This window comes from Phyllobates terribilis, unplaced genomic scaffold, assembly GCF_046119375.1.
Source record: "Phyllobates terribilis strain yellow unplaced genomic scaffold, ASM4611937v1 Scaffold_9__5_contigs__length_417890890, whole genome shotgun sequence".
Lineage (NCBI taxonomy): Eukaryota > Metazoa > Chordata > Amphibia > Anura > Dendrobatidae > Phyllobates > Phyllobates terribilis.
The window spans coordinates 258,677,333-258,702,613 of record NW_027362769.1 but is presented as its reverse complement, the minus strand read 5'-3'; the positions used below and the strand labels follow the sequence as shown (position 1 = coordinate 258,702,613).

The following is a 25,281-nucleotide window of genomic DNA, read 5'->3' as shown; positions in this document are numbered from 1 at the left end:
CACAGGCCCAGGGGCGCGTCAACTTTGGCGTAGTCGGCAGGATTTCGTGCCCGCAACCACCGGGTACTGCGTGCCTGAAAAAGAGACTTTTCAAACTTACCTGTGGTGAAGATTCCCGCCATCCGGCGCCATCTTCAGCCTTCTTCCCGCCATCGGTGAAGTTTCCCGCCATCCGGTGCCATCTTCTGCCTTCTTCCCGCCATCCGTGGAGTTTTCCCGCCATTGGACGCCATCTTGAGGACGCCGCGCGGGAAGAAGAGGGGCGTGGACTCCAAAAGCGCGCGAGAACTGAAGCCCCGCCTCACGTCCGGACGTTGCGTAAGGTCCTGGAAGGAGCCCAGCAGACGCCGACGTCACAGGAGCGCGACGGAAGGTCCTCAACCCTGACGATCCACTGCGGAGCCGCGGCCTACGGAAGAGGATCATCGCAAGGTAGGCCACGGTCCACTAGGGGGGAGGAAGATGTCGGATACGGAGGAGAGCTTCACTGCCTCAACCCCCGCCAGCGCTACCGCTGCTGCAGTTATGCCCTTCACCATGCCCTATATCCCGGGAGCAGCTTGGCTACCCCAGTACTCAGGGGAGTCACATACCCTGCATGACTTTAGAGAAAAGCTGGATAGCCTCTTCCAGGTGTACCCCCTCACAGAAGAGCAAAAAGTGAGCATCCTGGTGGCCCAACTAACCGGGGCAGCCAAAAGGGAAGTAAAATCCTGGCCACCTGGGAGGAAGACTGTCGCAGGGATACTAACCCGGCTGAAGGACACCTTTGATACCCGCACCTCAGCCGAGATTAAGCTTAGATTCTATGGGTGCAAGCAGCAAGCGCATGAGAGTATAAGGGACTATGCACTAAACCTACAAGAGGCCCTGAGGGCCATTAAGCAGACCGACCCTGATGGAGTGGGAAACGAGGACAGGCTGTTGACCGAACAGTTTATAGAGGGACTGTATTGTAATACCCACCGAACCCAGTTGCGGGCAATGGCCTTACAGGATCCCCATCTGGGCTTTGCACAGTTCAAGGACAGAGCCATCCGGGTGCTCCGAGAACCGGCACCGGGTGGCGTTGTGACCCACAAGCGCCCTGCTATCACTTACCACCAGGAGGCGGCGCCCTTGTCGGCAGGGCCTGTGGGAGCTGATGCGCAGGCTTTGGACAATGACCCGGCTCCAGACCTACATCATCAGGTCCAAGAGCTAGCTAAGAGCGTTGCGGCGCTAACCCGAACTGTGCAGTCTTTACAGGCTTCCACCCCAGGGAAGATCCAGCTGGCATCCGGACCGGAGGACATCCCGTGGCGTCGACCAAGGAGGACCCCACCGGCCAGAGGAAGACCCAGTGACCGATACAGCGAGGACGGACGACCCATCTGCCGCCGCTGCAATCAACCTGGACATATGGCAAGGTACTGTTCTTTAAACGGGCACAACCTGGGGTAGAGGGCCAACCCCCAGGAAAAAGATCACCAGGCCCATCGAACTGGCGCGACAGATATGTGGGAGGACGTCCAGTCTTGCCTGTGGTACTGGATGGCATTCCCATGAGTGCCCTACTGGACACCGGGTCACAGGTCACCACCATCCCGTACGTGCTCTTTAAGCAGTACTGGAATGACTCGGATATTACCCGCTACCCTGACGACGACTTGAGTATCATCGCCAGCAATGGCCAGCCCGTGCCACAGATCGGATTTAAAGAGGTGACCATCAAAATCGGTAGAGTCGAACTGGCAGCACAGGGACTGATCATTGTAGATATTGACAAACATGAGAGTCACCCAAAAATAACTCTAGGAACTAATGTAATTGAAAATTGTCTTGCAGAGGTGATTTTCCTTTTACAGCAGGTTGCCAAGAACGCCAGCTCCGGCGAGCAGCGGGTGCTCCAGAAAGAGATCCGGGCACTGATGCGACGGCAACAGGTGGAACTCTCCGGCGGTGAGATTGGTAGCGTAAGAATGTGTGACCCTTTTCCTATTGCCATGCCCCCAAAAAGTGAAATGATGATTTGGTGCCGGGCAGCTATTGGTCTGAGAGGTAGAGATTACCAGGCAATGGTAGAACCAGTTTACTCAGACAGTAGGCCCACCATTTTGACAGCACGGGGGGTGGTCAATGTACGCCATGGGAGGGTGCCCGTTCGCATAATCAATATCGGGGAGAGGGAAGTGTACCTGCCCCGGTATGCCACGCTAGCCAAATTATATACCATTAACCAAAATGCTATACAATCTGTGGAACCCTTGCCTCCATCTCACCCGGAGGAAGGTAACAGCTCTAAGAAAACAAAGGAGGACTGGTGTCAGCAACTACATTTGGGTACTGACTCCACTCCCTCACATCAGAAACAGGGAGTCTATCGGGTGGTTCAAGAGTACGAGAGAGTGTTTAGTAAACACCCGTTAGACTTCGGGCGAGTCAAGGGGGTAGAACACCACATCCCCACGGGAGACCATCCTCCCATAAAAGAGAGGTATCGACCCGTACCCCCTGCACACTACCAACACGCCAAGGGGATGCTTAGAGACATGAAGGAGGCTGGGGTGATCAGGGATAGCTGTAGCCCCTGGGCAGCTCCACTAGTCTTAGTCCGAAAGAAAGACAACACCATGAGGATGTGTGTAGATTACCGGAAAATCAATCGTATCACACACAAGGATGCGTACCCCTTACCAAGGATAGAGGAGTCATTGGCTGCTTTAAGATCTGCTAACTTCTTCTCTACCTTGGATCTCACTAGCGGGTACTGGCAGGTTCCTGTAGCAGAGGCGGACCGGGAGAAGACCGCATTCACCACCCCGATGGGACTTAGCGAGTTCACCTGCATGCCGTTCGGACTCTGCAACGCACCGGGAACCTTCCAACGACTAATGGAGTGTTGTCTGGGCCACAGAAACTTCGAGACGGTCCTGTTGTACCTGGACGATGTCATCGTATATTCCAAGACGCATGAGGACCACCTGAAACACCTGGCGGAAGTGTTCGAAGCTCTGGCAAGTTACGGCCTAAAGGTGAAACCCTCCAAGTGTCACCTCCTGAAACCAAAGGTGCAGTACCTGGGACATGTGGTGAGCGCTGACGGAGTGGCTCGCGACCCTGATAAGATCACCGCAATTAAGGAATGGCCAAGCCCCTCCAGCGTAAAAGAAGTGCGGCAGTTCCTCGGGTTGGTAGGCTACTACCGAAGGTTTATTCCCGGTTTCACCAAAAAGGCAGCACCTATGCAGGACCTCCTGATAGGCCAGTCCCGGAAGGCCAAGAACCAGAAGCCGCCCTTCAAATGGGAGGAGCTGGAAGAAGAGTCCTTCCGCCAGCTGAAGATGGCCCTCACGGGGGACGAAATCCTGGCGTACCCGGATTATAGCCAGCCCTTTATCCTCTACACCGACGCCAGTAACATCGGGCTAGGAGCCGTACTGTCCCAGATCCAGCAGGGGAAGGAACGAGTAATCGCCTACGCCAGCCGAAAACTGCGACCCACCGAAAGGAACCCCGAGAATTACAGCTCATTTAAGCTAGAGTTCCTGGCCGTAGTATGGGCAGTCACCGAGCGCTTTAAGCATTACCTCGCTTCTTCCCGGTTCACCGTGTACACGGATAACAACCCGTTGACACACCTGGACACGGCAAGACTCGGTGCCCTGGAGCAGAGGTGGATGGCCCGTCTGTCCAACTACGAGTTCACAATCAAATACCGGGCAGGACGCTCCAATACCAACGCGGACGCCCTGTCCAGGATGCCCAACCTGCCGGACGGAGGAGAAGATCCGGAGGGACTGGAAGAAGTTGAACTCCCTGCGTTCCACCGTCATGGGACTATTCAGTATTCCCACCGGGTAAGGAGTAAGCAGACTGCTACGTTGAACCCCTTACCCCACTACAACTGGGCGGAAACGCAAGACAGCGACCCTGCCGTCCGACTGGTGAAGGAGATGCTGACTCGGCCGGAGGCTCGCCTTGAACCAGACGCTCCAGAGGAAGCCAAACAACTATGGGCAGAGAAGAGTCGACTGTTCCTTTACAAAGGGAAGTTGTGCCGCAGAATGGTTAACTCCCGGACGCATGAATTACTCTGGCAAGTAGTGGTGCCACGAAGGGACGCAGCCATGGTGATGGAGGCATACCACGACGGAGCTGGGCACTTCGGGTGGAAGAAGCTGGAGTTCCTGCTGCGCGAGCGGTTCCACTGGGTAGGAATGAGGGGAACCATTGAGAAGTGGTGCAGAGACTGTGGCCCGTGCAACCTGAGAAGGAAGGACCGTGCCAGCCAGAAGACTCCCCTGCAGTCCATCGTCACCCGGCAACCGTTGGAACTGGTAGCCTTGGATCATGTAAAACTGACCCCAAGCAGAAGTGGCTACGTCTACGCGTTAACCATCGTGGATCATTACTCCCGGTTTCTGGTTGTCGTCCCCGTCAAGGACTTAACGGCTCAAACAGCAGCTAGAGCCTTCCAGCAGCACTTTTGCCGTCCACACGGGTACCCGGACCAAGTGCTGACGGACCAGGGACCTGCCTTTGAAGCGGAGGTCTTCCAGGAATTCTGCAATCTGTATGGCTGCCGGAAGATAAGGACGACACCCTACCATCCGCAAACTAATGGACTTTGTGAGAAAATGAACCAGGTGGTAATGGATCTTCTAAAAACGTTGCCCCTGGAAGAACGCAGTCTGTGGCCTGAGAAGTTGCCCGATCTGGTGGACCTATACAACCACATCCCGGTAGGTTCCACCAACTGTACCCCGGCTTACCTAATGAGGGCAAGACCTGGTAAGTTACCTGTTGACCTGGAAATGGGAGTCCTGACACCCGAGGACACTTCACCAGAAACAGACTGGGACACAGAGAGGCAGCAGCAGTACCGGAGAGTACAGGAGAGCGTGGAGCGAAGTCTCTGTCAGGCTAGGGAAAGACAAGAGAAAACTTACAACCAGTATGCTCCCGCTGTTCCCCTGGTACCCGGAGAGCAGGTCTTGAAGAGGAAGAGACGGCTCCACAAGTTGGATGACCAGTGGGAGAAGGACCCGTACACCGTATTGCCCTCAAGCCACGAGAACCCGAAGGTTTGTACCATCAGTAAAGACGGAGGGGAAACCACCGCCATTGTATCCCGGGACCACCTGAAGAAGTGTCCCGAACAACTGAGGAACCCTGAAGAGGAACAAGAAGACCATCGACCCGTAGAGGAAAGGGAAGATATGGTTAGTACTGTGCTCGGGGACTTCCCTCGGTCTTGGACTCAAGTCAATGGTGCAGTTGTGGTACCCATACTCACCTTCCTCCAACCAGCATCCCAAGCACCTACGGAGCAACAGGTAGAGCTAGAAGAACAGCCGGTCCAGGAGGCAGAAGACTCCACACAAGCAGAACAGGAGGATCAACCCTCTGCTTATAGTGAGCCTGCCGTACCCCTAGTGAGACAAAGAGCCGGTAGACAGCTGCCCAGTTTACCCTTGACAGCTCCTACACCCTGTAGTTCAGGGCCAGACAGTCAGCTCCGTAGGTCCACTAGGGCCACTAGAGGCCAGTTACCCGCACGCTGGAGGATTTGAAGTGTATAAATTGTTTTATTTATGTTTATCTGTGTATTGTTGCTTGTGTATAATTTTGTGTTTCCAGTTATTTTTAGGAATCCTTGGTGGATTTACCGGGAATCCTTGTACATAGTTGGAGCGTAACCCAGGATAGACTAGAGACTGTTAAGGACTCGGGGTAGGACAGACCCCTACCTGGTTACGTCTCCCTGTTTTGGTGAAATGGACACCTTGCTTTCTTCAAAGACTGCACCCGGTTACGGACATGCCGTGACCACCTTTATGTGTTTCTTTATTGTATTGTTATTGTTATATCTTGTTATGTTTTTCTAAAATTTGTTTAGTCCCGGAGTACTAAATTTCACTAGGGGGGAATGTGACACCCCAGGGGTCTGGTTGCCACAGTGATAGAGATATTATGTCTGAGAGCAGGTGGGAGGTCCTTTGGTCAGGGATCCTGTGCATGCCACACCTCCTGCCCAGTCTTGGGAGGGGAAGAACTTCCCCTATATAAACCCGGGGCTGAAGCAGGGTTAGCAGTCAAGGAGAGTAGAGACAAGAAACAGTCACAGGAAGAAACAGCAGAAGCTCAGTGGGAGCAATACTACTACAAGTCAGGGGCTGGCAGCTGCAGAGCTCGCCCTGACTGAGAAGCTTTCTTACCGGACCCGGCGTCCGAGGCTGTGGGGACTAACTCTTGCCCAGCAGCAGAAGCCGACCGGCAGGGGATTTCAGGTCCTCAGGCCCAGAAACCCGAAGGCACGGTCACACGCGTGGGACCAGCACCGCCATCGTGGAGCGGAAGCCATTAGAAGGCCCCGAGTCACCGGCCATACGGGTGAGCACCACACGGTACACTCAGGGACGTGGGCTACTTATATCCGCTTCTAGCAAGGTAGCCAGAAGAGTACAGTCAGTTTGGGAGGCCTACAACTCCGCCTGGCCAGGGGAGATCCCATCTGCTCAAGGACTGACCAGGCCCCGTTCACTAGCAAGTACTCCGGGAGGGTCTATCGTTGTTACCAGTAAAGACCCTGAATTACACCGCACCGTCTCTGAGTTGTTCCTGCTACCCCCATCATCCACATCTGCTGCCCTGAGGCCATACCCCTCCCGTTGGGGGTTATACCATCTACGCTGCACCATCCATCCACCGGCCTCAGCGGACTGTCCTGCAGCGGCAGCTCCATAGCTGCATTCAACGGGTGGCGTAGTCGTCCTGCATCTACCGCTGTTACATCGCCGCTCAGTTTGACTCCCTGGGCACGGACCGGGTCACCGCCACGAGACTACAACCCTCAAGAGATCCGGCTCCGGGTAAGCTCCCGCGTGCGCAACGCAGCGCGACACAGGCCCAGGGGCGCGTCACATGCGCATTAGCAAAATAATACAATGGCGCTAATATGTACCAGGAAGCTAGAAGCACTGGGTGGTGGCTGATGGATGCCATGCGGGAACACCTGTATGACTGAAAGCTGGCGGCTCCCGGGAGTAATAAAGTAAATTTTTTCCCGGGTACCACACTTTCAGTACAGCGGTTGAGCACCTTCATAACGCTATTAACCTGTAGATTAACCCTATGTCTGCAGGTTATTAGCATTATCTGACGTGTCAGGTTCCCTTTAAATAGTAAAAAAAATCTATAAATTTAACCATAACCGTGCTAAACTGTAGAATAAAGCTTTCAGATCATTTTTGCCACAAAGTGAATGTTGTCAAAACAAAACCCGAAAAGCAATGGCGAATTGCTGCTTTTTTCAATTTCACCCCACTTTAATTTTTTTTCCATTTTCAGTAAATTATATAGTGAAATGGAAGTTGTCATATAAAACTACAAGCTGTCCTGCAAACAATTTGCTTTGTTGATGGAAAAAGCAAAGTAGTATAATGTAAGTTAAGATCAATCATGGAGTAAAGTTGCAAAAAAACAGTCAAAGAAGAAGAGTGTAACATGAAAACATGGCAGACTGCACATTGAGCCAAACATGTATCAGCTACTAACAGTAGGTCAGAATAGTAACAATATGTTTCATGTATTCTTTACCTTTTTCAGATGCCGGCGCAAGGTCAATAAAGCTTCGACATTTTTCACCTATAAATAGAAAAAAAACGGTCAACGAGTCATTCATTTTACGTAACTTTACAATCTACAAGTTGTATACAACATTAAATGGTTATTCTCTCCAAAAAACAAGTTACCCATTATCCAGAGAATAGGGAATAACTTGCTGATTGTCCATGGTCTGCGGTTCCCCCTTATGATCCTGAGGATTGGGCTCTAAACTCTTGTGAACCGTCAGAATCTATGTGACCATCAGAAACAGCTGAGCACTGCACTTGGCAGTCCCATAGACAATGAATGGCACAGAATTGCACATGGGGACTAAACCATTAAGGGAGGGGCTGCAGAGCTTCGTTCTCACGGTTTCAGCTTTCAGACCTCCAGCGGACAAATAGTTATTCTCTCTTCTAGCAATATGGAATAACTTGTTTTTTTTTGTGAATAACTCTTTAAATAAGCACTCCCATCAAAGTTTTTATCTTTTTAATATATTGCAATCATTATATTATATAGCACTGTGTACTTACAATTGCTCATTTTGCCTTTCTACCCAGTTAATTGTTCTATTTTCTCTGCTCTATGTAGAAACAGGAAGTCTCTTCTCTCTGCATGAATCATTTCCCTCTTCAACTTCTGACCCAACTGCTCAGCCCCTCTCCCTGCCATGTGCATTTGCAGTGATGACTCATGCAAGGAAAAGAGACTTGGTGTTTCTACCTAGAGCTTAGAAGGATTCAGCTCATCAGTTTTTAATCACGTGATGCCATAGACCTAATGGAAAAGAGAAGAATTAGCTGAGTAGAAAGGCAAAATGAGCAATTGTAAGTACACAGTGCTATATAATATGATGACTGCAATATATTAAGAACATAAAAATTTTGATGGGAGGAGGAAGAGTGCTTCTTTAAAGGACACTAACACCATAAGAATCACACATGTAAACATATTAGTCTACGGGTCTTATGATGTAAAGAAAATATACCCCAAATAAGGCATTCTTAAAGGGGTAGTCCAGGGAACACACGTTATCATCTATCTGTAGGGTAGGTGATAACTTGCTGATCAGTGGGTGGCCCACTGTTGGGATCCAGACCGGCCGGCAGATAGGCAAATTTGTATCCCCATCGAGGCATTTTTATCCCAGTTTCAAAATGGAGCAGCAGGTTTCACGCCAGACACCACTCCATTCATTCTTTAAGTGGCTGCTTGAAAAAGTCCAGCAGAGCAGCGGTGGAGTAAGCACACTGTCACTGCAATCTAACGAAAATAAAAGTTCCCTATTCTGCTGATCGGTAGTTAAAGTGGTTGGACCATCAGTGTTTTAACTGGGCAAATCCTTTAAGTTACAGTAGGTTTTTTTATTCGCAGGTGTAAAAACAAATGGCAAAAATATTTTTTATGCTTTGCTTTTACTCTTCTTAGAAAGAGTAAATAAAATGTATGTACCCCAAAATGATGCCAATGTAAAATATAACAAAACAAAGGAAGAGACAAACTCTCCATACAATTCAACAGTTAAAAACAAGAATGTAATGACCAATTTTCATCTTATCAGAGGTAGCAAAGGGGATGGTATTATAGGTACTGGTCGTCACATATACAACCCCTAACAACTGCCAAAGCACTATACAGGGTGGTGATGTGTCTTTAAAGAGGTCACTTTCTGAAATGTCCCTTACAGCATGAAGGAACAAAACAATAGTATAAAGTAGGGCTAAGTACCTGTGAAGAATGAGGTGGGTAGTCCTGGTCTTGATAAGGAATCATGCAATCCTACGCACCTATTGGCATGCTTGACATCCCACAGGCGTGAATATGTCATTGCCAACCAGCTTCCTTGCCATTTGACACATGCATATTATAAAGGTAAAGGTGAGTGTTTCTTACTTTCTATACAATAGATACTGCTAGAACTGGCTTATAATTGTGATGGAGCTGGGGAGCAAATAGTGCATAATAGGGTTTTATCCATGTTAGAAAGGTAAAAACCGGGGGGTGCTTTCACACCTTATATTGTTGCAATTGTAACACTTTCAAAGCATGTACCAGATTTTGCAGACCACGGGTCACGTACCAGAAGGTAGTAGTAAGGAGATAGGCCGCTTTTCCTGCGCTGCTGTCGATGTCCCACAAATGGAATCGAGAAGTCCTGAAGAAGAGGTTGGATTACCTCGAAAAGCGTAGATTTTAAACCACGAAAAAAAAAACACTTTTATTCAAATTCATCTCTTGATTCCGTTCATGAGACTTTGCCAGCAGCGCAGGAATAACTGCCCATCTCCTTACTACTGCCTTCTGGTCTTATAATGGCATATTCTTGGCCATGAGTGCCATATGGAATGTCAGTCAAGCCCGAAGGGTGCGAGTTGTATGAGTCCTTGGGATATTGGGACTGCCCACAGGTAGCATGTGATACTTCTTTGTTTTTACTGTCACATCTTTAGAAACACCTTACCATCCTGTGTAAAGGTAGGGGCACATGCCACAGCAGAATCTGCATGTAGAAGAATGAAAAGGGTGAAATCTAAAGGGGTTTTCCCACGTACAAACGTTCATTTAATCAATACATCTTGGAATAATAATAATAAGTTCCACAATTGAATGTGATTACATAAAATGTTCCTGTGCTGAGATAATCTTAGCAATATTCCCCTGTGTAATGACTGTGTCTGACCATGGACAGAACATGGTCTCATCATACCACATCTCCTGGGCAGGGGAGGAAACAAAAGAGTATACAGGCATTATAGCACGGGATCACAGCTGATACTTTCTGTGAGGTAAAACATTTCACTGCTTGTTTTTACTCATTGTTTTTGTCTTTGATCCCATGCTGTAATGTCTGTATACTCCCCCCCCCCCCTGCCCAGGAGATGTGGTATGATCAGACTATGTTCCTGTATGGTCAGACACAGCCATTACACAGTACACAGCAGGGGAACATTTATAAGATTATCTCAACGCAGGAACATTTTATTTAAGCACATCCAATTGTGGAACTTTTATCATTCCAAGATCTATTGATTAAAATGAACTTTTTTTGTGGGAAAACCCCTTTAAGGTGAAAATCCTCAACAGAAACAGACATGCACTACAGGTCAATTTCCAAAAGGTAAAATTTCAGACCTCTTGGATGACATTTGTTAAAATATTATTTAGATGTCTAGTGTCATAATCCACTGTGACTTTCCATGCACAGATCCACACAGAAAATCTGCAGCATCTCTTTTATGTGTGCGTTTATCATAACAATATGTAAGCAGTTTAGGTTATGTATGACAGGTTGACGACAGGTTACCAATAAGCAAACCTGAGGTCTTTTGGATTCATACCACAGATATTATGTATCTTAAATCATTAGAGGGGTTTTCCACTACAAGGCAAATTTTAAGCAAGCACTATAGCTTGCTGAATACTAACCATGTGTAACAGGGCCGGTGTAAGCACCCAGCGCACCCGGGTAAGTGCCGGGGCCCTGAGCAGGCGGGGGGGGGGGCCCACTTACCATCGGGCACCCTGGTAAGCTATGGGACCCGTGAGCGGTGCGGTGCCGGTGTCAGCTCCCGCTCCCCCCGCTTGCTCAGGGCCCCGGCACAATACTTACCTCTCCCCTTGCCTCCGCAGCAGCTCGGGTCTCTTACGCGGCTGCTGCACTGTGACATCTCAGGTCAGAGGGCGTGGTGATGTCTTTACACCGCTCTCTCTCCTGAGCCATCACAGCGCAGAGCGGGAAGACGCCGGCGATGCTGAGGAGCCCGGAGCAGTGGCAGCAGGTGAGGAGAAGTGAGGTGAGTATTTGATTTTTTTTTATATGTATGGAGGCATGGGTCATTATATGGTGGGGGGGACAAGTGACATCCTGCATGGGACATTATATAGTGTGGGGGGGGAACAAGTGACATCCTGCATAGGGCATTATATGGAGGGGAACAAGTGACATCCTGCATGGGGCATTATATGGTGGGGGGGACAAGTGACATCCTGCATGGGGCATTATATGGTGGGGGGGACAATTGACATCATGCATGGGACATTATATGGGGGTGGAACAAGTGACATCCTGCATGGGGCATTATATGGGGGGAAAGATGATATCCTGCATGGGGCATTTTATGGGGGGAGAGGTGACATCCTGCATGGGGCATTATATGGGGGAGAGGTGACATCCTGCATAGGGCATTATATGGGTGAGAGGTGACATCCTGCATTGGGTACTATATGGGGGGGACAAGTGACATCCTGCATGGGGCATTATATGGGGGGAGAGGTGACATCCTGCATAGGGCAATATATATGGGATGAGAGGTGACATCCTGCATGGGGCATTATATGGTGGGGAGAGGTGATATCCTGCATGGGGCACTATATGGGGGGTGACATCCTGCTTGGGGCATTATATGGGGGGAGAGGTGACATCCTGCATGGGGCATTATAAGGAGGGGGATAGGTGACATCCTGCATGGGGCATTATATGCGGGGAGATGTGACATCCTGCATGGGGCATTATATGGGGAGGTGACATCCTGCATGGGGCATTTTATGGGGGGGAGAGGTGACATCCTGTTTGGGACATTATATGGGGGGGAGAGGTGACATCATGCATGGGGCATTATGTGAGGTTCAGTATTCTGTATGGAGCATTATAAGGGGGCCAGTATCCTCTCTGGAGTGTTATATGGGGGCCAGTATCCTGTATGGAGTGTTATATGGGGACCAGTGTCCTGTATGGAGCGTTATATGGGGTCCATTATTCTGTATGGGGCATTATATGGGGCTCATAATACTGTATGGATGACTATATGGTGTCCATAATACTGTATGGAGGACCATACTGTCTGGTCTGCACTGTGCGCTGCGAGGATTCGCCTGTTTCTGAGATATTGTAGAATTTACAATAGATATCACTCATGTATTGTAAGGAGTGAAATCTTCGGCATTGTACTATACATATATTTCTCTGCGGTATCTGTGCATCATGAATCGTGGTATGTGTTAAAGGGGCCCACTGAGACTCTTTCGCACAGGGCCCACAAAAACCTGGAGCCGGCCCTGGTGTGTAATATACACAATGTTAGGATACTGCTCTGCAAGCCGGTTTGTCATGTTACTACAAGCAAGTGACTTGCATCTCAATAGAACACTGAAAGAAGATGATGAGAATATAGATGCAAGTGCGAAAATCTCATGTTTATGGCCATGAGGCAACGAGAGCCGAATTCTAACAGTGCATATATTATACACTGTTAGTATCCAGCAAACTGCTGAACTGTTTGCCAAAAGTTTTCCCTGTGGTAGAAAACCCTTTTAAGGATTTTTACAGTCTACGCAGTCCAAAATGTCTTAGCAACCGATGATATAATGTATATAATCTCACAAAAGTGAAATCTCTTTGAAATGACCACCTAAAATTGCATGGAAAATTGGTCCTTTAAGGGGTGATGCAAATATACATAATATATAATAGAACTGAAAATCAGTCAAAAATCTAATCTATATAAGGAGTGGTCTTCTCAAAGAGGTGGTCTTTTGAAGATGTTTTGCAATATGTATAGCTGTATCAATATTTATTGCTTGTACTGCATTTGTTTTTCATGTCCTATTAAATAAAATATTTAGTGTTGACCATTCCTGACTCTGGATAAAAATGACATTTTACCCTTGGGCTGTTATAGGGAACGGTATTAATTTAAAATAAGCAATCTTGCAGGCAGCATAATAGTATTTAAAAGTATTTGTGATAAATGACACAACGGACTTTTTATCAAGATTTTAAGAGATACATTTTGGAAAAAAGTGTACAAAAAATAGAGAAGTAGGAATACATTTTTATTTAAAATTGAAAGTAAGGTAATTGGGTAGAGATTGGTTCCCTAGACAGAAGGTAGCTGACTACAGTATGCCCAAATCTCTTACTTCAAGTTTGGCCTTATAAAGGGCATTGTTTCTATCAAGCTTGAAAGAGGGTAGTTGTGCAGTGCCCCTTCAAAGAAACAATAACTGAAGTTGGCGAAAACAGAAGTGCTTTCCTTTTCTTTCTATACATATATAGTGGGTGAAATAAGTATTGAACATATCACCAATTTTCTAAGTAAATATATTTCTAAAGGTGCTATTGATATGAAATTCTCACCAGATGTCGGTAACAACCCATCCAATCCACACAGGCAAAGCCTTCAAAGCACAGATGTCCATAAATGAAGTTATATTTAATAAAGAGAAATGACAGAGGGAAAAAGTTTTGAACACATGAAGAAAGAGAGGTGCAAAAAGCCATGGAAAGTAATGACACCAGCTGAAATCTATCAATAATTAGGAAGCAATCCTACCACTTAGTGAAAAATAATATCAGTTGGTTCAACTGATGGCCTATAAAAAGGTGTCTCATTACCAAGATGCCATTCAAGAAACATTTCATGATGGGTAAAACCACTGAGCTGTCTCAAGACCTTTGCAACCTTATTGTTGCAAAACATACTGATGGCATTGGTTACAGAAAAATTTCTAAACTACTGAAGGCTCCAGTAAGCACTGTTGGGGCCATAATCCAGAAGCGGAAAGAACATCATTTCACAATAAATTAGCCATGATTAGGTGCTCCCCGCAATATTTCAGACAGAGGAATGAAAAGAATTATCAGAAGAGTTGTTCAAGAGCCAAAGACCACCTGTGGAGAGCTACAAAAAGGCCTGGAATCACAGGTACAATTGCTTCAAAGAAAACAATAAGTAATGCGCTCAACCACCATGGCTTGTATGCACATTCATTAAGCAAGACTCCATTGCTGAACAAAAAGCATATTCAAGAGCGTTTAAAGTTTGCTCAACAACATTTAGACAAGTCTATGAAATACTGGGAGAATAAAGTCTGGTCAGATGGGACTGAAATTGAACTCGTTGGATGCCATAATACACACCATATTTAGAAGCCAAAAGGCACTGCATATCATGTCAAAAACTTCATGCCAACACTGAAATTTGGAGATGGGAACATTATAGTGTGGGGCTGTTTTTCAGCGTACGGCACTAGCGAACTTAATGTAATTGAAGGAATTGATGAATGGACAAATGTACCGATATATTCTTGATAAAAATCTGATGCCATCTATCAGGATGATGAAGATGAAATGAGTGTGGACATTTCAGCAAGAGAATGACCTCAAACACACAACCAAGAAAACTCTCAATTGGTTTCAGAGAAAGAAAATAAAGCTGCTAGAATGGCCCAGTCAATCACCTGACCTGAATCCAACAGAAAATATATGGAAGGAACAAAAGCTCAGAGTTCATAGAAGGAGCCCACAGAACCTTTGGGATATGAAGAGTAGTTGTGTAGAAGAATGGGCCAAAATCACACCTGAGCAATGCATGTGACTAGTTTCTCACTACAGGAGGCATCTTGAAGTTGTAATCACCAACAACAGCTTTTGTACGAGGTATTTAATAAATTTCAGTAAGTGAGTTTAATACTTTTTCCCTGTGTCATTTCTCATTATTACACATAACTTAATTTATGGATATGTATGGTTTGATTTCATGCCAATAACACCTTTAGAAATATATTAGAAAATTGTGATGTCTGTGTTCAATACTTTTTTCACCCCCTGTACATACATGCACATCAAGCTTATTGGTTACAAATTTCATATAGAGCATAGAGGTTGCAGTACATTCTGCAATTGCTTGACATTTTCAGAACACTGTTTGAACAACTTACATCTGCATCTTATTGTGCCTTCACTACCTCTGTAATTGTCACCATGAACTTTCATTGCGGACGATGCTGGGTGACACAAGCACAGTTCAATTTAGTGACTGCTGGGACTTGTGGTGCCATTCAGGAAAGGAGCTTGTGGGTTCTCTTTGTATTGTTTATGTAATTAGCTTTGTGTTGGTCCACTCTCTATTTAAACCTCCTGTAGCTTGCCAGTGTTGCCACTTATAAGTATTAATTAATTACCCTTGTCTGTTTTGCTTAACCCTGTATCCTGAATCTCCTACTGTGTCATTCCTGATCTTGGGTCATTTTTTTTGACTGTCTCATGATACTGTTGCTGACTTTGATCTCCTCGTTTAGAAGCGGAATCATGATCATTTTCTGCTGGCCCACTCCACCGGCCAGTAGCTAGTTTGTGGACATAACCGAGGATTCCTTGCATAAGTCTAGATTCCTGTATAGAGTTTAAAGGTTGAAGGCCCTTGATTCCCTTGCGACCGGCACAGCTGAGTGATTTGTGCAAAGCCTGTCCATATAACCCCTATTATGAACTGCAGACTATCACCTACTGTATAGTGTCATCGAAACCTTATTTTACACTGTAATGCAGAACTTGTTGCAATTCAACAATAAGTTCAAATTTACAACAAAACCTTTAATATGAAAACAAGAGGTTTGTCACCACCATTTGGAGCCCTTTTTTAGGAGCCCCTCAACAACCAACTCCTTCATTCATGCTTAGTTCAGTCCATTACACTGCAAGTTTGAGTCAACCAGGGCACACTACAAGCTTTAGGGAAGCAACTTAGTACTACAAGCAGTTCCTCAGCTTTTGGACTACCTGTAGCCTCCACCGGTTATAGGTCTAGCACCACTCAAACTCCTTAATCTTCCTCATCGCTAATGTCTTTCAGAGAACCAGAAAACTCTAGAACTCACCACTCCATACTAACAATGTTTACAGCTCACATAGCTTCCATGTCAGCCTGCAAAAAGTTACTTAATTTGTCTCTGCCATGCCAAACCAATATATATTGGGCTTCTAGCTGTGTGTAGGACTTGTTCTATTAATCCATCTATACAGACCTCCATCAGGTTGCAAACTGAATATAATTTTTTTCTGCATCTAGCTCTGAAAAAAATATTTGGCCTTCTAGCAGTGTGTGGGACTTTCTCTATTAGTCCATCTATACTGACCTCCATCAGGTTGCAAATTAAAAATAATTTTTATCTGCATCTACCTCTGAAAAAATATTTGGGCTTCTAGCTGTGTGTGGGACTTGTTCTATTACTCCATCTATACTGACCTCCATCAGGTTGCAAATTGAATATAATTTTTTTCTGCATCTAGCTCTGAAAAAATATTTGGCCTTCTAGCAGTGTGTGGGACTTGTTGTATTAGTCCATCTATACTGACCTCCATCAGGTTGCAAACTGAATATACTTTTTTCTGCATCTACCTCTGAAAAAATATTGGGCTTCTAGCTGTGTGTGGGACTTGTTCTATTAATCCATCTATACAGACCTCCATCAGGTTGCAAACTGAATATAATTTTTTTCTGCATCTAGCTCTGAAAAAATATTTGGCCTTCTAGCAGTGTGTGGGACTTTCTCTATTAGTCCATCTATACTGACCTCCATCAGGTTGCAAACTGAATATAATTTTTTTCTGCATCTAGCTCTGAAAAAATATTTGGCCTTCTAGCAGTGTGTGGGACTTTCTCTATTAGTCCATCTATACTGACCTCCATCAGGTTGCAAACTGAATATAATTTTTTTCTGCATCTAGCTCTGAAAAAATATTTGGGCTTCTAGCTGTGTGTGGGACTTGTTCTATTAGTCCATCTATACTGACCTCCATTAGGTTGCAAATTGAATATAATTTTTTTCTGCATCTAACCCAGCCAATAGTTTTGGCCTAATACCACAGTTTGGCCACTCATCTCTGCTCGGTTCCCATCCATTGTTTTTTTGTGCAAACAACTCCAGAGTTGTGAATTAGTTAACCACCAAAATGAGTGGAAAAAGGCCTGCTGCTGGTGGAAAGGGGAATAGGCGTGTTGGGAAGGGGAAAAAAGGTTGTGTCCGTGGGGTAGGTGTTAAAGCAACAGTAACATCTGCAGAAGAAAGACCATCTTCCAGCCAAACTAAAATGTCTACTTCTTTTAGCGGACAATGTGATAAGATCCCTTTCTTACGGCCACGCCAATCGCTACAAATTCCAGATGAGGCACAAAAACAGCAGGTGCTTCAACGGATATCAAGTGCTCCTTTAAGTGGGCTCTCCTCCACATCAACTTCAACATCACAAATTCTCCAGTCCTCAAAGGTGTCACCCCAATCGCACTTGCTTCCTCACAGCTCCCAAATCTTCAGCTGCCCGTCTGAGTATGAGGTAGAACAGATGGTTGAGTCTGCAGAGCTGTTTACTCATACTATAGCCTGGGAATCAGAGGTCGACTCCAGCGCTTCTGTGAATCCAGACGAGGAAATGATCTGCACTGATGCCCAGAATCTTTATGAGTCGGATCCAGGACCAGACGCAGAAGGTTTTGACCATAATGTAGACCCTCATTCCCAAACTGTAACTCCTGTTGGTGGAGACAATGAGGAAGACGATGATGAGACTCAAATACCTGATTGGAGCGACAACTTTAGTTTTTTGTCAGGGCAGGAACAGGTTGGCTCTGAGGACGACGGGTGTGATAACACACAGGGTGATGATGATGAGGTTGGAGATCCCACTTACTGTCAACCCACAGTCAGCCAAGAGATGAGGTCAGCAGAGGAGGTGGAGGAAGATGCTAGTGACGACGAGGTCAGGTTGCGCCTTCCTGGACAGAGACGTAGTACTGGAAGCACCTCAACAACTGCATCCTCAAACACAACTCTGCCTCTCACCACAAGTCGTGGTGGCTCTTCAGGTCGCATGGGTGCTAAGCCTTGCATAGCCTGGGCATTTTTTCAGATCGATAAAGATGACCCAACTCGTGTTATCTGTAACATTTGTCAGCAAAAGCTAAGTAGAGGCCAAAAAATACATAGTTTGAGTACTTCATGCATGAACCGGCACATGGACATGAAGCATAAGTTGCAGTGGGAAGCTCAGTGTGCTACAATGCGGCCTAGCCGGCCGGGCCAACCACCGTCTGCCATATCTTGTGCATCCGCGGCCTCTTCATCCTCTGTGACTGGGGGGACAGCAGTCACACCTGTTTTGGGGCGCAGACCTGCCACCTCTTTACCCGCAACAGCCAGCGTGATTGGCAGGTCATCATTTTCTTTGGAGGTGGTAACACCAGCTCGTGTTGAGCGCTGTCCGACATCGATAGCACCACCTTTGGATCAAGGCAACCTAACATGTCCGCCTGCATCTTCCTCACAGACCGGCAGTTTGCCGGGGACACCCTTATCAACCCCGTCTAAGCACAATAGCCAGCCCTCGGTCCCTCAGATGTGGACAAGTAAAAGACCATTTCCTCCTAGCCATGAGAAAGCTAAGAGGTTGAATTTCACCATCTGCAAGCTCTTGGCTACAGAAATGCTGCCTTTCCGCCTGGTGGACACAGAGGATTTTCGAGACCTTATGTCCGTCGCAGTGCCCCAGTACCAGATGCCCAGTCGGCACTACTTCTCAAAGAAAGGTGTGCCTGCGCTCCACCAGCATGTCGCACACAACATCACCGCTTCTTTGAGAAACTCTGTGTGTGACAGGGTGCATTTCACCACAGACACTTGGACGAGTAGGCATGGACAGGGGCGTTACATGTCGCTGACTGGGCACTGGGTAACTATGGTGACAGCAGGACAAGGGGCTGCTGTCCAAGTCTTGCCGTCCCCACGAGTTGTGCGTCAATCCTCTTTATGTCAAAGTTCCTCCACTGCTTCTGCCTCCTCAACCTCCTCTCGGTCTTCCACCTGCACCCAAAGCCTGTCTGGTCATGCCACAAGCTTTCTAACTGCGCAGAAGGGATCCTGCACACCTCTTTACTATGCTGGCAGTAGGGCTCAACGTCATCAGGCGGTTTTTACTTTGAAATGTCTGGGAAATGTGAGTCACACAGCTGAGGAGTTGTGGTCAGCTCTGGAGAACCAATTTCATGAATGGTTGTCTCCACTGGACCTGAAACCAGGGAAGGCCGTGTGCGACAATGCTGCAAACCTGGGTGCGGCCCTTCGCCGGGGCAATGTCACACACGTGCCTTGTATGGCTCACGTGTTGAACCTGGTTGTCCAGCAATTTTTAGCCCACTATCCCAGACTAGATGGCCTTCTGCAGAGGGCACGGTCGCTGTGTGCTCACTTCCGCCGTTCGCATCCCGCAGCTCAGCGACTTACATCTCTACAGAAGTCGTTGGGCCTGCCACTTCACCGGCTAAAATGCGATGTGCCTACCCGGTGGAATTCAACTCTGCACATGTTGCAGCGACTGTGGCAGCACCGACAAGCCCTGGTGCAATACGTTCTGACGTATAGCCTGGGCCAACGAGATCCAGACGTGGGGCAAATCACGCTGGAGGAGTGGTCTCAGATCAGGGACCTATGCACCCTTCTGCACAGTTTTGAAATGGCGACGAAGATGTTTAGTGCTGACGATGCAATTATCAGCATGACTATTCCGGTGATTTACATGCTGGAGCACATGTTAAACAGAATTCGGAGTCAGGTGGTGGCACAAGAGGAGGTGGAGGAAGTAGAGGAGGAGGAGTTGTATGCGGAAGGGCTAACATCTGCAAGGTCCAGACGGTCGGCAGCACCAAGGCGGCAGGCATGTGAGGGTGGGGGAGATGGTTTTACCAGGGCGCATGGTAGCAGCCAAACTAGTGAGGAAGGTGCAGGAGCCCAGGAAGAAGTGGAGGACGAACTAATGGAAGACTCATCAGATGAGGGAGACCTTGATCACATTTCTGTTGTGCGAGGTTGGGGGGAGAGGACAGAGGAAGGAAGCATGATTGTTACCTCGCCACCAACACAACAGGGACTTGGTGCTCCTGGATGCGCAACACACATGAGTGCCTTCTTGCTGCACTACCTGCAACATGACCCTCGAATTGTGAGAATTAGAAATAATCCTGACTACTGGGTTGCCACACTGTTAGATCCCCGGTACAAAAGTAAATTTGCAGAAATTATTCCTGCCATAGAAAGGGATGCACGCCTGCAGGAGTATCAGCAGAGACTGTTGCAGAATCTTACATGTGCTTTTCCACAAAACACCAGTGGTGCACGTAGTGAATCTCACAGTTCCAACTTGCCAACCGTGGGACCGTCAAGTGTTCAGCACTCAAACCATAACAGAACCACAGTATCTGCTGGTAACAGCAATTTTGCGCAGTCATTTCACCACTTTTTTAGCCCATCCTTTGCAAGGCCACAGGAGACAAGAAGTCTGACACATAGTCAATGCCTAGAGACGATGGTACAGGAGTACCTCCAAGTAAACATTGAAGCCATGACTGTGTCACTGGACCCTTGCTCTTTTTGGGCTTCCAATCTGGATAAATGGCCGGAGCTAGCCACTTACGCCTTGGAGATCTTGTCATGCCCCGCAGCCAGCGTTCTGTCTGAACGTGTGTTCAGCGCTGCTGGTGGTGTGCTGACAGATAAGCGCACGCGGCTCTCCACTGATAATGTAGACAGACTCACGTTCATAAAGATGAACAAATCATGGATCCGAAACGACTTTTCTACCCCTGTGTCATCCTGGGGAGAGTAAAAGATGGATGATTGGTTAAAATCACCCTACCAACCGTTTTAAGCTTTCAAATTACTAATCATGTTTATCTGTATCTTGGCTGGAAAATAATTTGGGCTTTGTAGCAGTTTGCAGCACTGATTCTATTAGGCCATCTATAATAAGCTCCACCAGATTTAAAATTACTAATCATGTTTATCTGTATCTTGGCTGGAAAATAATTTGGGCTTTGTAGCAGTGTGCAGCACTGATCCTATTAGGCCATCTATACTAAGCTCCACCAGATTTAAAATTAATAATAATTTTTAGCTGCATCTAGCCCGGAAAATAATTTTGGGGCTCCGAGATGCGCAAGACACATAAGTGCCTTCTTGCTGCACTACCTGCAACATGACCCTCATATTGTCAGAATTCGAAGTAATCATGACTACTGGGTTGCCACACTCTTAGACCCGCCAAACTTTTCGATCAACCTTTTCATTTTAATAAAGACCAAAAAAATGGTCATTTTTGAAATTATAAGCATTAGCAGGTTATTAGAAACTGAAATCAAACAGTTTTCAACTCAAAACTTTATTCTAGGTGAAGTTACATTTTCACATAGGACCCCTTGCTCGAAAGGAGCTTCTGAACTCTCTCGTCCATTGAATTTGTCAGGTTTTGGATGGTTTCTGCTTCAATTGTTTTGCATGAGGACAGAATACCCTCCCAGAGCTGTTGCTTAGATGTGAACTGCCTCCCGCCATCATAGACACTCCTTTTGATGATGCTCCAGAGGTTCTGAATGGGGTAGAGGTCAGGGGAGCATGGGGGTCACACCATAAGTTTGTCCCCTTTTATGCCCATATCAGCCAGAGATGCAGATGTTTTATGTGCAGCATGAGATGGTGCATTATCATGCAAAAAAATGATCTTGCTGTGAAATACACGGTTCTTCTTCTTGAACCATGGCAGGAAGTGCTGTTTGAGAAAATCCACATACATTATGGAGTTCATCTTTAGCGCCTTTAGGGATCCTAAAGGGGCCGACAATCTCTCTCCCCATGATTCCAGCCCAAAACATTACTCCACCTCCTCCTTGTTGGCTCTGTAGCCGTGTTTGCGTGGGGTGTCCATCAACCAGCCATCCTCCACTCCATCCATCTGGACCATCGAGCGCTGCACGGCACTCATCTGTGAACAAAACAGTTTTGAAATCAGTCTTCATGTAATGTTTGGCCCACTGGAGCCGTTTCTGCTTGTGTGAAGTGGATAGAGGAGGTCGACAGGATGGCTTATGCACAGCTGCAAACCTCTGAAGGACCCTGCATCTTGTTGTTCGGGGGGACGTTGGAGGCACCAGCAGCTTCAAAAACTTGTCTGCTGCTATGACAAGGCTTTTTTGCCGCTGCTCTTTTAACCTGACGTAATTGCTTGTAGGAAAGAGTCCTCAATTTGCCCTTATCAGCACGCACACGTGTGTACTGTGAATCAGCTACATACTTCTTGATTGCCAAGACACTTCATCCTGATCATCGCACAATGTTGATTGTAGTCATGCCTTGACCTAAACACTCCACAATTTGTTGCTTCTCAGCAGCCGACACATCCTTTTTCTTTCCCATTTTGGCAGAAAATGTAGGCTGCTTAATAATGTGAGACAGCCTTCTTAAGTAGTCTTGCCTTTCATTGGACACACCTGCCAAACTAATTAGCACAGGTGTCTGCAATTGCTTACAGTGATATAAAGAGCCCTGACACACATCACCATCAATGAGTTTAACTGACAAACAAACAAATTCTTCCCTTATTACTCCTAAACACTTTTTGCATAATAATTTGGAACACAGTGTACATGTGCTTTTCCACAAAACACCAGTGGTTCACGTAGTGAATCTTACAGTTCTAACTTGCCAACCGTGGTCTGTATGGAGTTGTTCAATAAAGGGCCCAAAATTAAGATAACATAGATGGGAGAGGTCTCTATGAATAGGAATTCCTAAGTATTTGATACCCTGTGAGGGCCAGGCAAAGGGAAAGTTGGACTGGATGGAATCCTATATGGATTTGGGGAGGGAGACATCGAGGGCCTCAGACTTCGCTGCATTGATTTTAAAATTTGACCATGTAACAAAGTGATCTATTTCAGCCATAACAGCATGGATGGATATATGTGATTGAGTGATATATACTAGGACATCATCAGCAAATAGAGAGCACTTGTACTCGGTGCCTCCCACCTCAATCCACCTAATATTGGGGTTATGGCGAATTGATGAGAGCAGGTGCTCCGTCACTAGGATGTATAAGAGAGGGGACAGAGAACATCCCTGCCTTGTCCCATTGGTGATTGTGAAAGGTGATGAAAATGTTCTGACGCGCCCCCTGGGCCTTGGGACACCCGGAGCCGGACCCTTTTTGGTGGATGCTGGTGGTTGTAGTCTCCGTGGCGGCGACCCGGTTCCATGGCTCAGGGCTGTCAAACCAGTGGCGGAACTATTTATGTGGTTTTGATGTTTAAATGTCCGACTACGCCACCCGTGGATTGCGGTCAGAGTGAACCGCCGCTCCAGGGCAGACCGCTGAGGCTGGTGTTGTGGGTGCAGCAGAGCGTAGCATAACTCCCCACGGGAGGAGTATAGCCTCAGGGCAGTGTATGCGGAGGATGGGGGTGATGGTGCAGGGCAGCAGCAGTAACGACACGGAGTCAGTGATGCAGTCCAGGGCCTTTACTCACAGTTCTTATTATCCAGACCACGTCTGCAGGTAACGGCTGCCCACGTCATACTGTGCTCACCAGGTGAGGGGCTCAGACAACTCCCAGATAACTTTGGAGCGCTTCACAGGACCCCCTTTGTGTGTCCTTTGTCTGGCCTTTCTTACCAACCCTTCTGTCCGGCTGCCTCGGGCCTCCTCTTGGTAAACTTGGCGCCAGTTTCCCTGCCCCTATGTGGTGCCTTCCTAGCGGGTGTAGCGAGGGGCTGCGCCACATAAAATGTCACAGCCTCCGGTTTCTAGCTGAGGGTCGTTTCCTGCCTCCACTAGTTTCGGGGACCGGTCTCCCCCTTTGGCCTGACCCCTCCACGCAGGTGGATTCGGGCGTGCGGTGGCGACTCGCCCGTCCGCACCCCTGGGATCCCTTCATTCCTCGTTCCTGGAGCCTTCTCCGCTCCTCTTCCTTCCTTCTCCCTCTTCCAGGCCTGGGCCTCTGTTACTAGGCCCGCCTCCGGAGCAGAGCTCATGCAGAGCCCCTGCTCCCTGCCACTTCTGCTCAGACTTCTCTGCACTGAACTAAGATGGTGCCCACCTTTTATACTCCCTTCTCAATGCACCCAGGAACTGCTTCCTCCCTGCTCCTGCACTACAGGGTTCCCCTTCCTCAGTGTTCCCTCCCCCCACTCCAGCCAGGGACAGGGACTGTCGTGCCCATCTCAGGGGCATATTGGTCGCCCTGCCCCACGGCAATGTGGTGTAATGCATGCAGGTGTCGAGTCCTGATCCACACTCCATCCTTACCTGAGAGTGAGATATCACACCTCTGGGTGAGGTGCAATACCTCTGTAGCAACCGAGCCCTCAGGGTAATACAGTTCCATTTATCTTCAGCCTAGGTGACGTATTGCGATACAGGGCCGTGATTTTGGCTATAAAAGGGTCCCCTAGACCCCTACCCCAAGCTTTTTAAGAGAATCATATATGGCGTGCCAGGAGACTCTATGGAATGCTTTCTCAGCATCCAACGAGAGTATCTAATTACAAATTTTTAACTGCATCTAGCCCAGGAAATACTTTGTGCCTAGTAGCAGTGTCTGCTAGTCAGCGGATTATCCCGGCTGTTAAGCAAGCTACACCACCTGTAGTTTTGACACTTAATTTTTTCAAAGGAAATGCTTCGGGACCACGGGATACTCAGTGAAGAGCATCAGGAGGCACCCCAAGGCATAGGGGCTCGGACTGGCAGTAGGATGCCTTGCGGTGGACAGCCGAGCTCGATCCTTATAAAAGCTTTTTAACTGCAGCAGCTTTAGTGGACGCTACTGGAGCTGGAATTACGCGGCTGCTGGCATGAGACTTGCCCTCCAATAGATCCTTGTAAATGGATTTAAAGTGTATTCATTCAAATTAGAGAGACAATTTAAATTAAAAAGCTTAGAGCTGCCTCCACCACAGGGGGGCTCGCTCGACCCACCAGCGGACAGGCACCAGTATTGGGAGAGGGGGGCTGGCCGTCAGGGTTCACCGCGGCTCTGGCACAAACCCGGCGACACGGAGGTGGCACGGGCAGGAGCGGACTGA

At 47.4% G+C, this 25,281-nt stretch overlaps 1 protein-coding gene across 2 annotated transcripts in view; it reads right to left on the bottom strand.

Annotated features, from left to right (window-relative positions):
• The window catches only part of GSG1L (GSG1 like), a 350,921-nt gene that overhangs the window by 207,037 nt on the left and 118,603 nt on the right, over positions 1-25,281 (bottom strand). For both annotated transcript variants that reach the window (XM_073647801.1, XM_073647800.1), the window contains exon 2: positions 7,582-7,629. In XM_073647801.1, the coding sequence (XP_073503902.1) occupies positions 7,582-7,629 (48 nt within the window). The remainder of the gene's footprint in view (positions 1-7,581; positions 7,630-25,281) is intronic.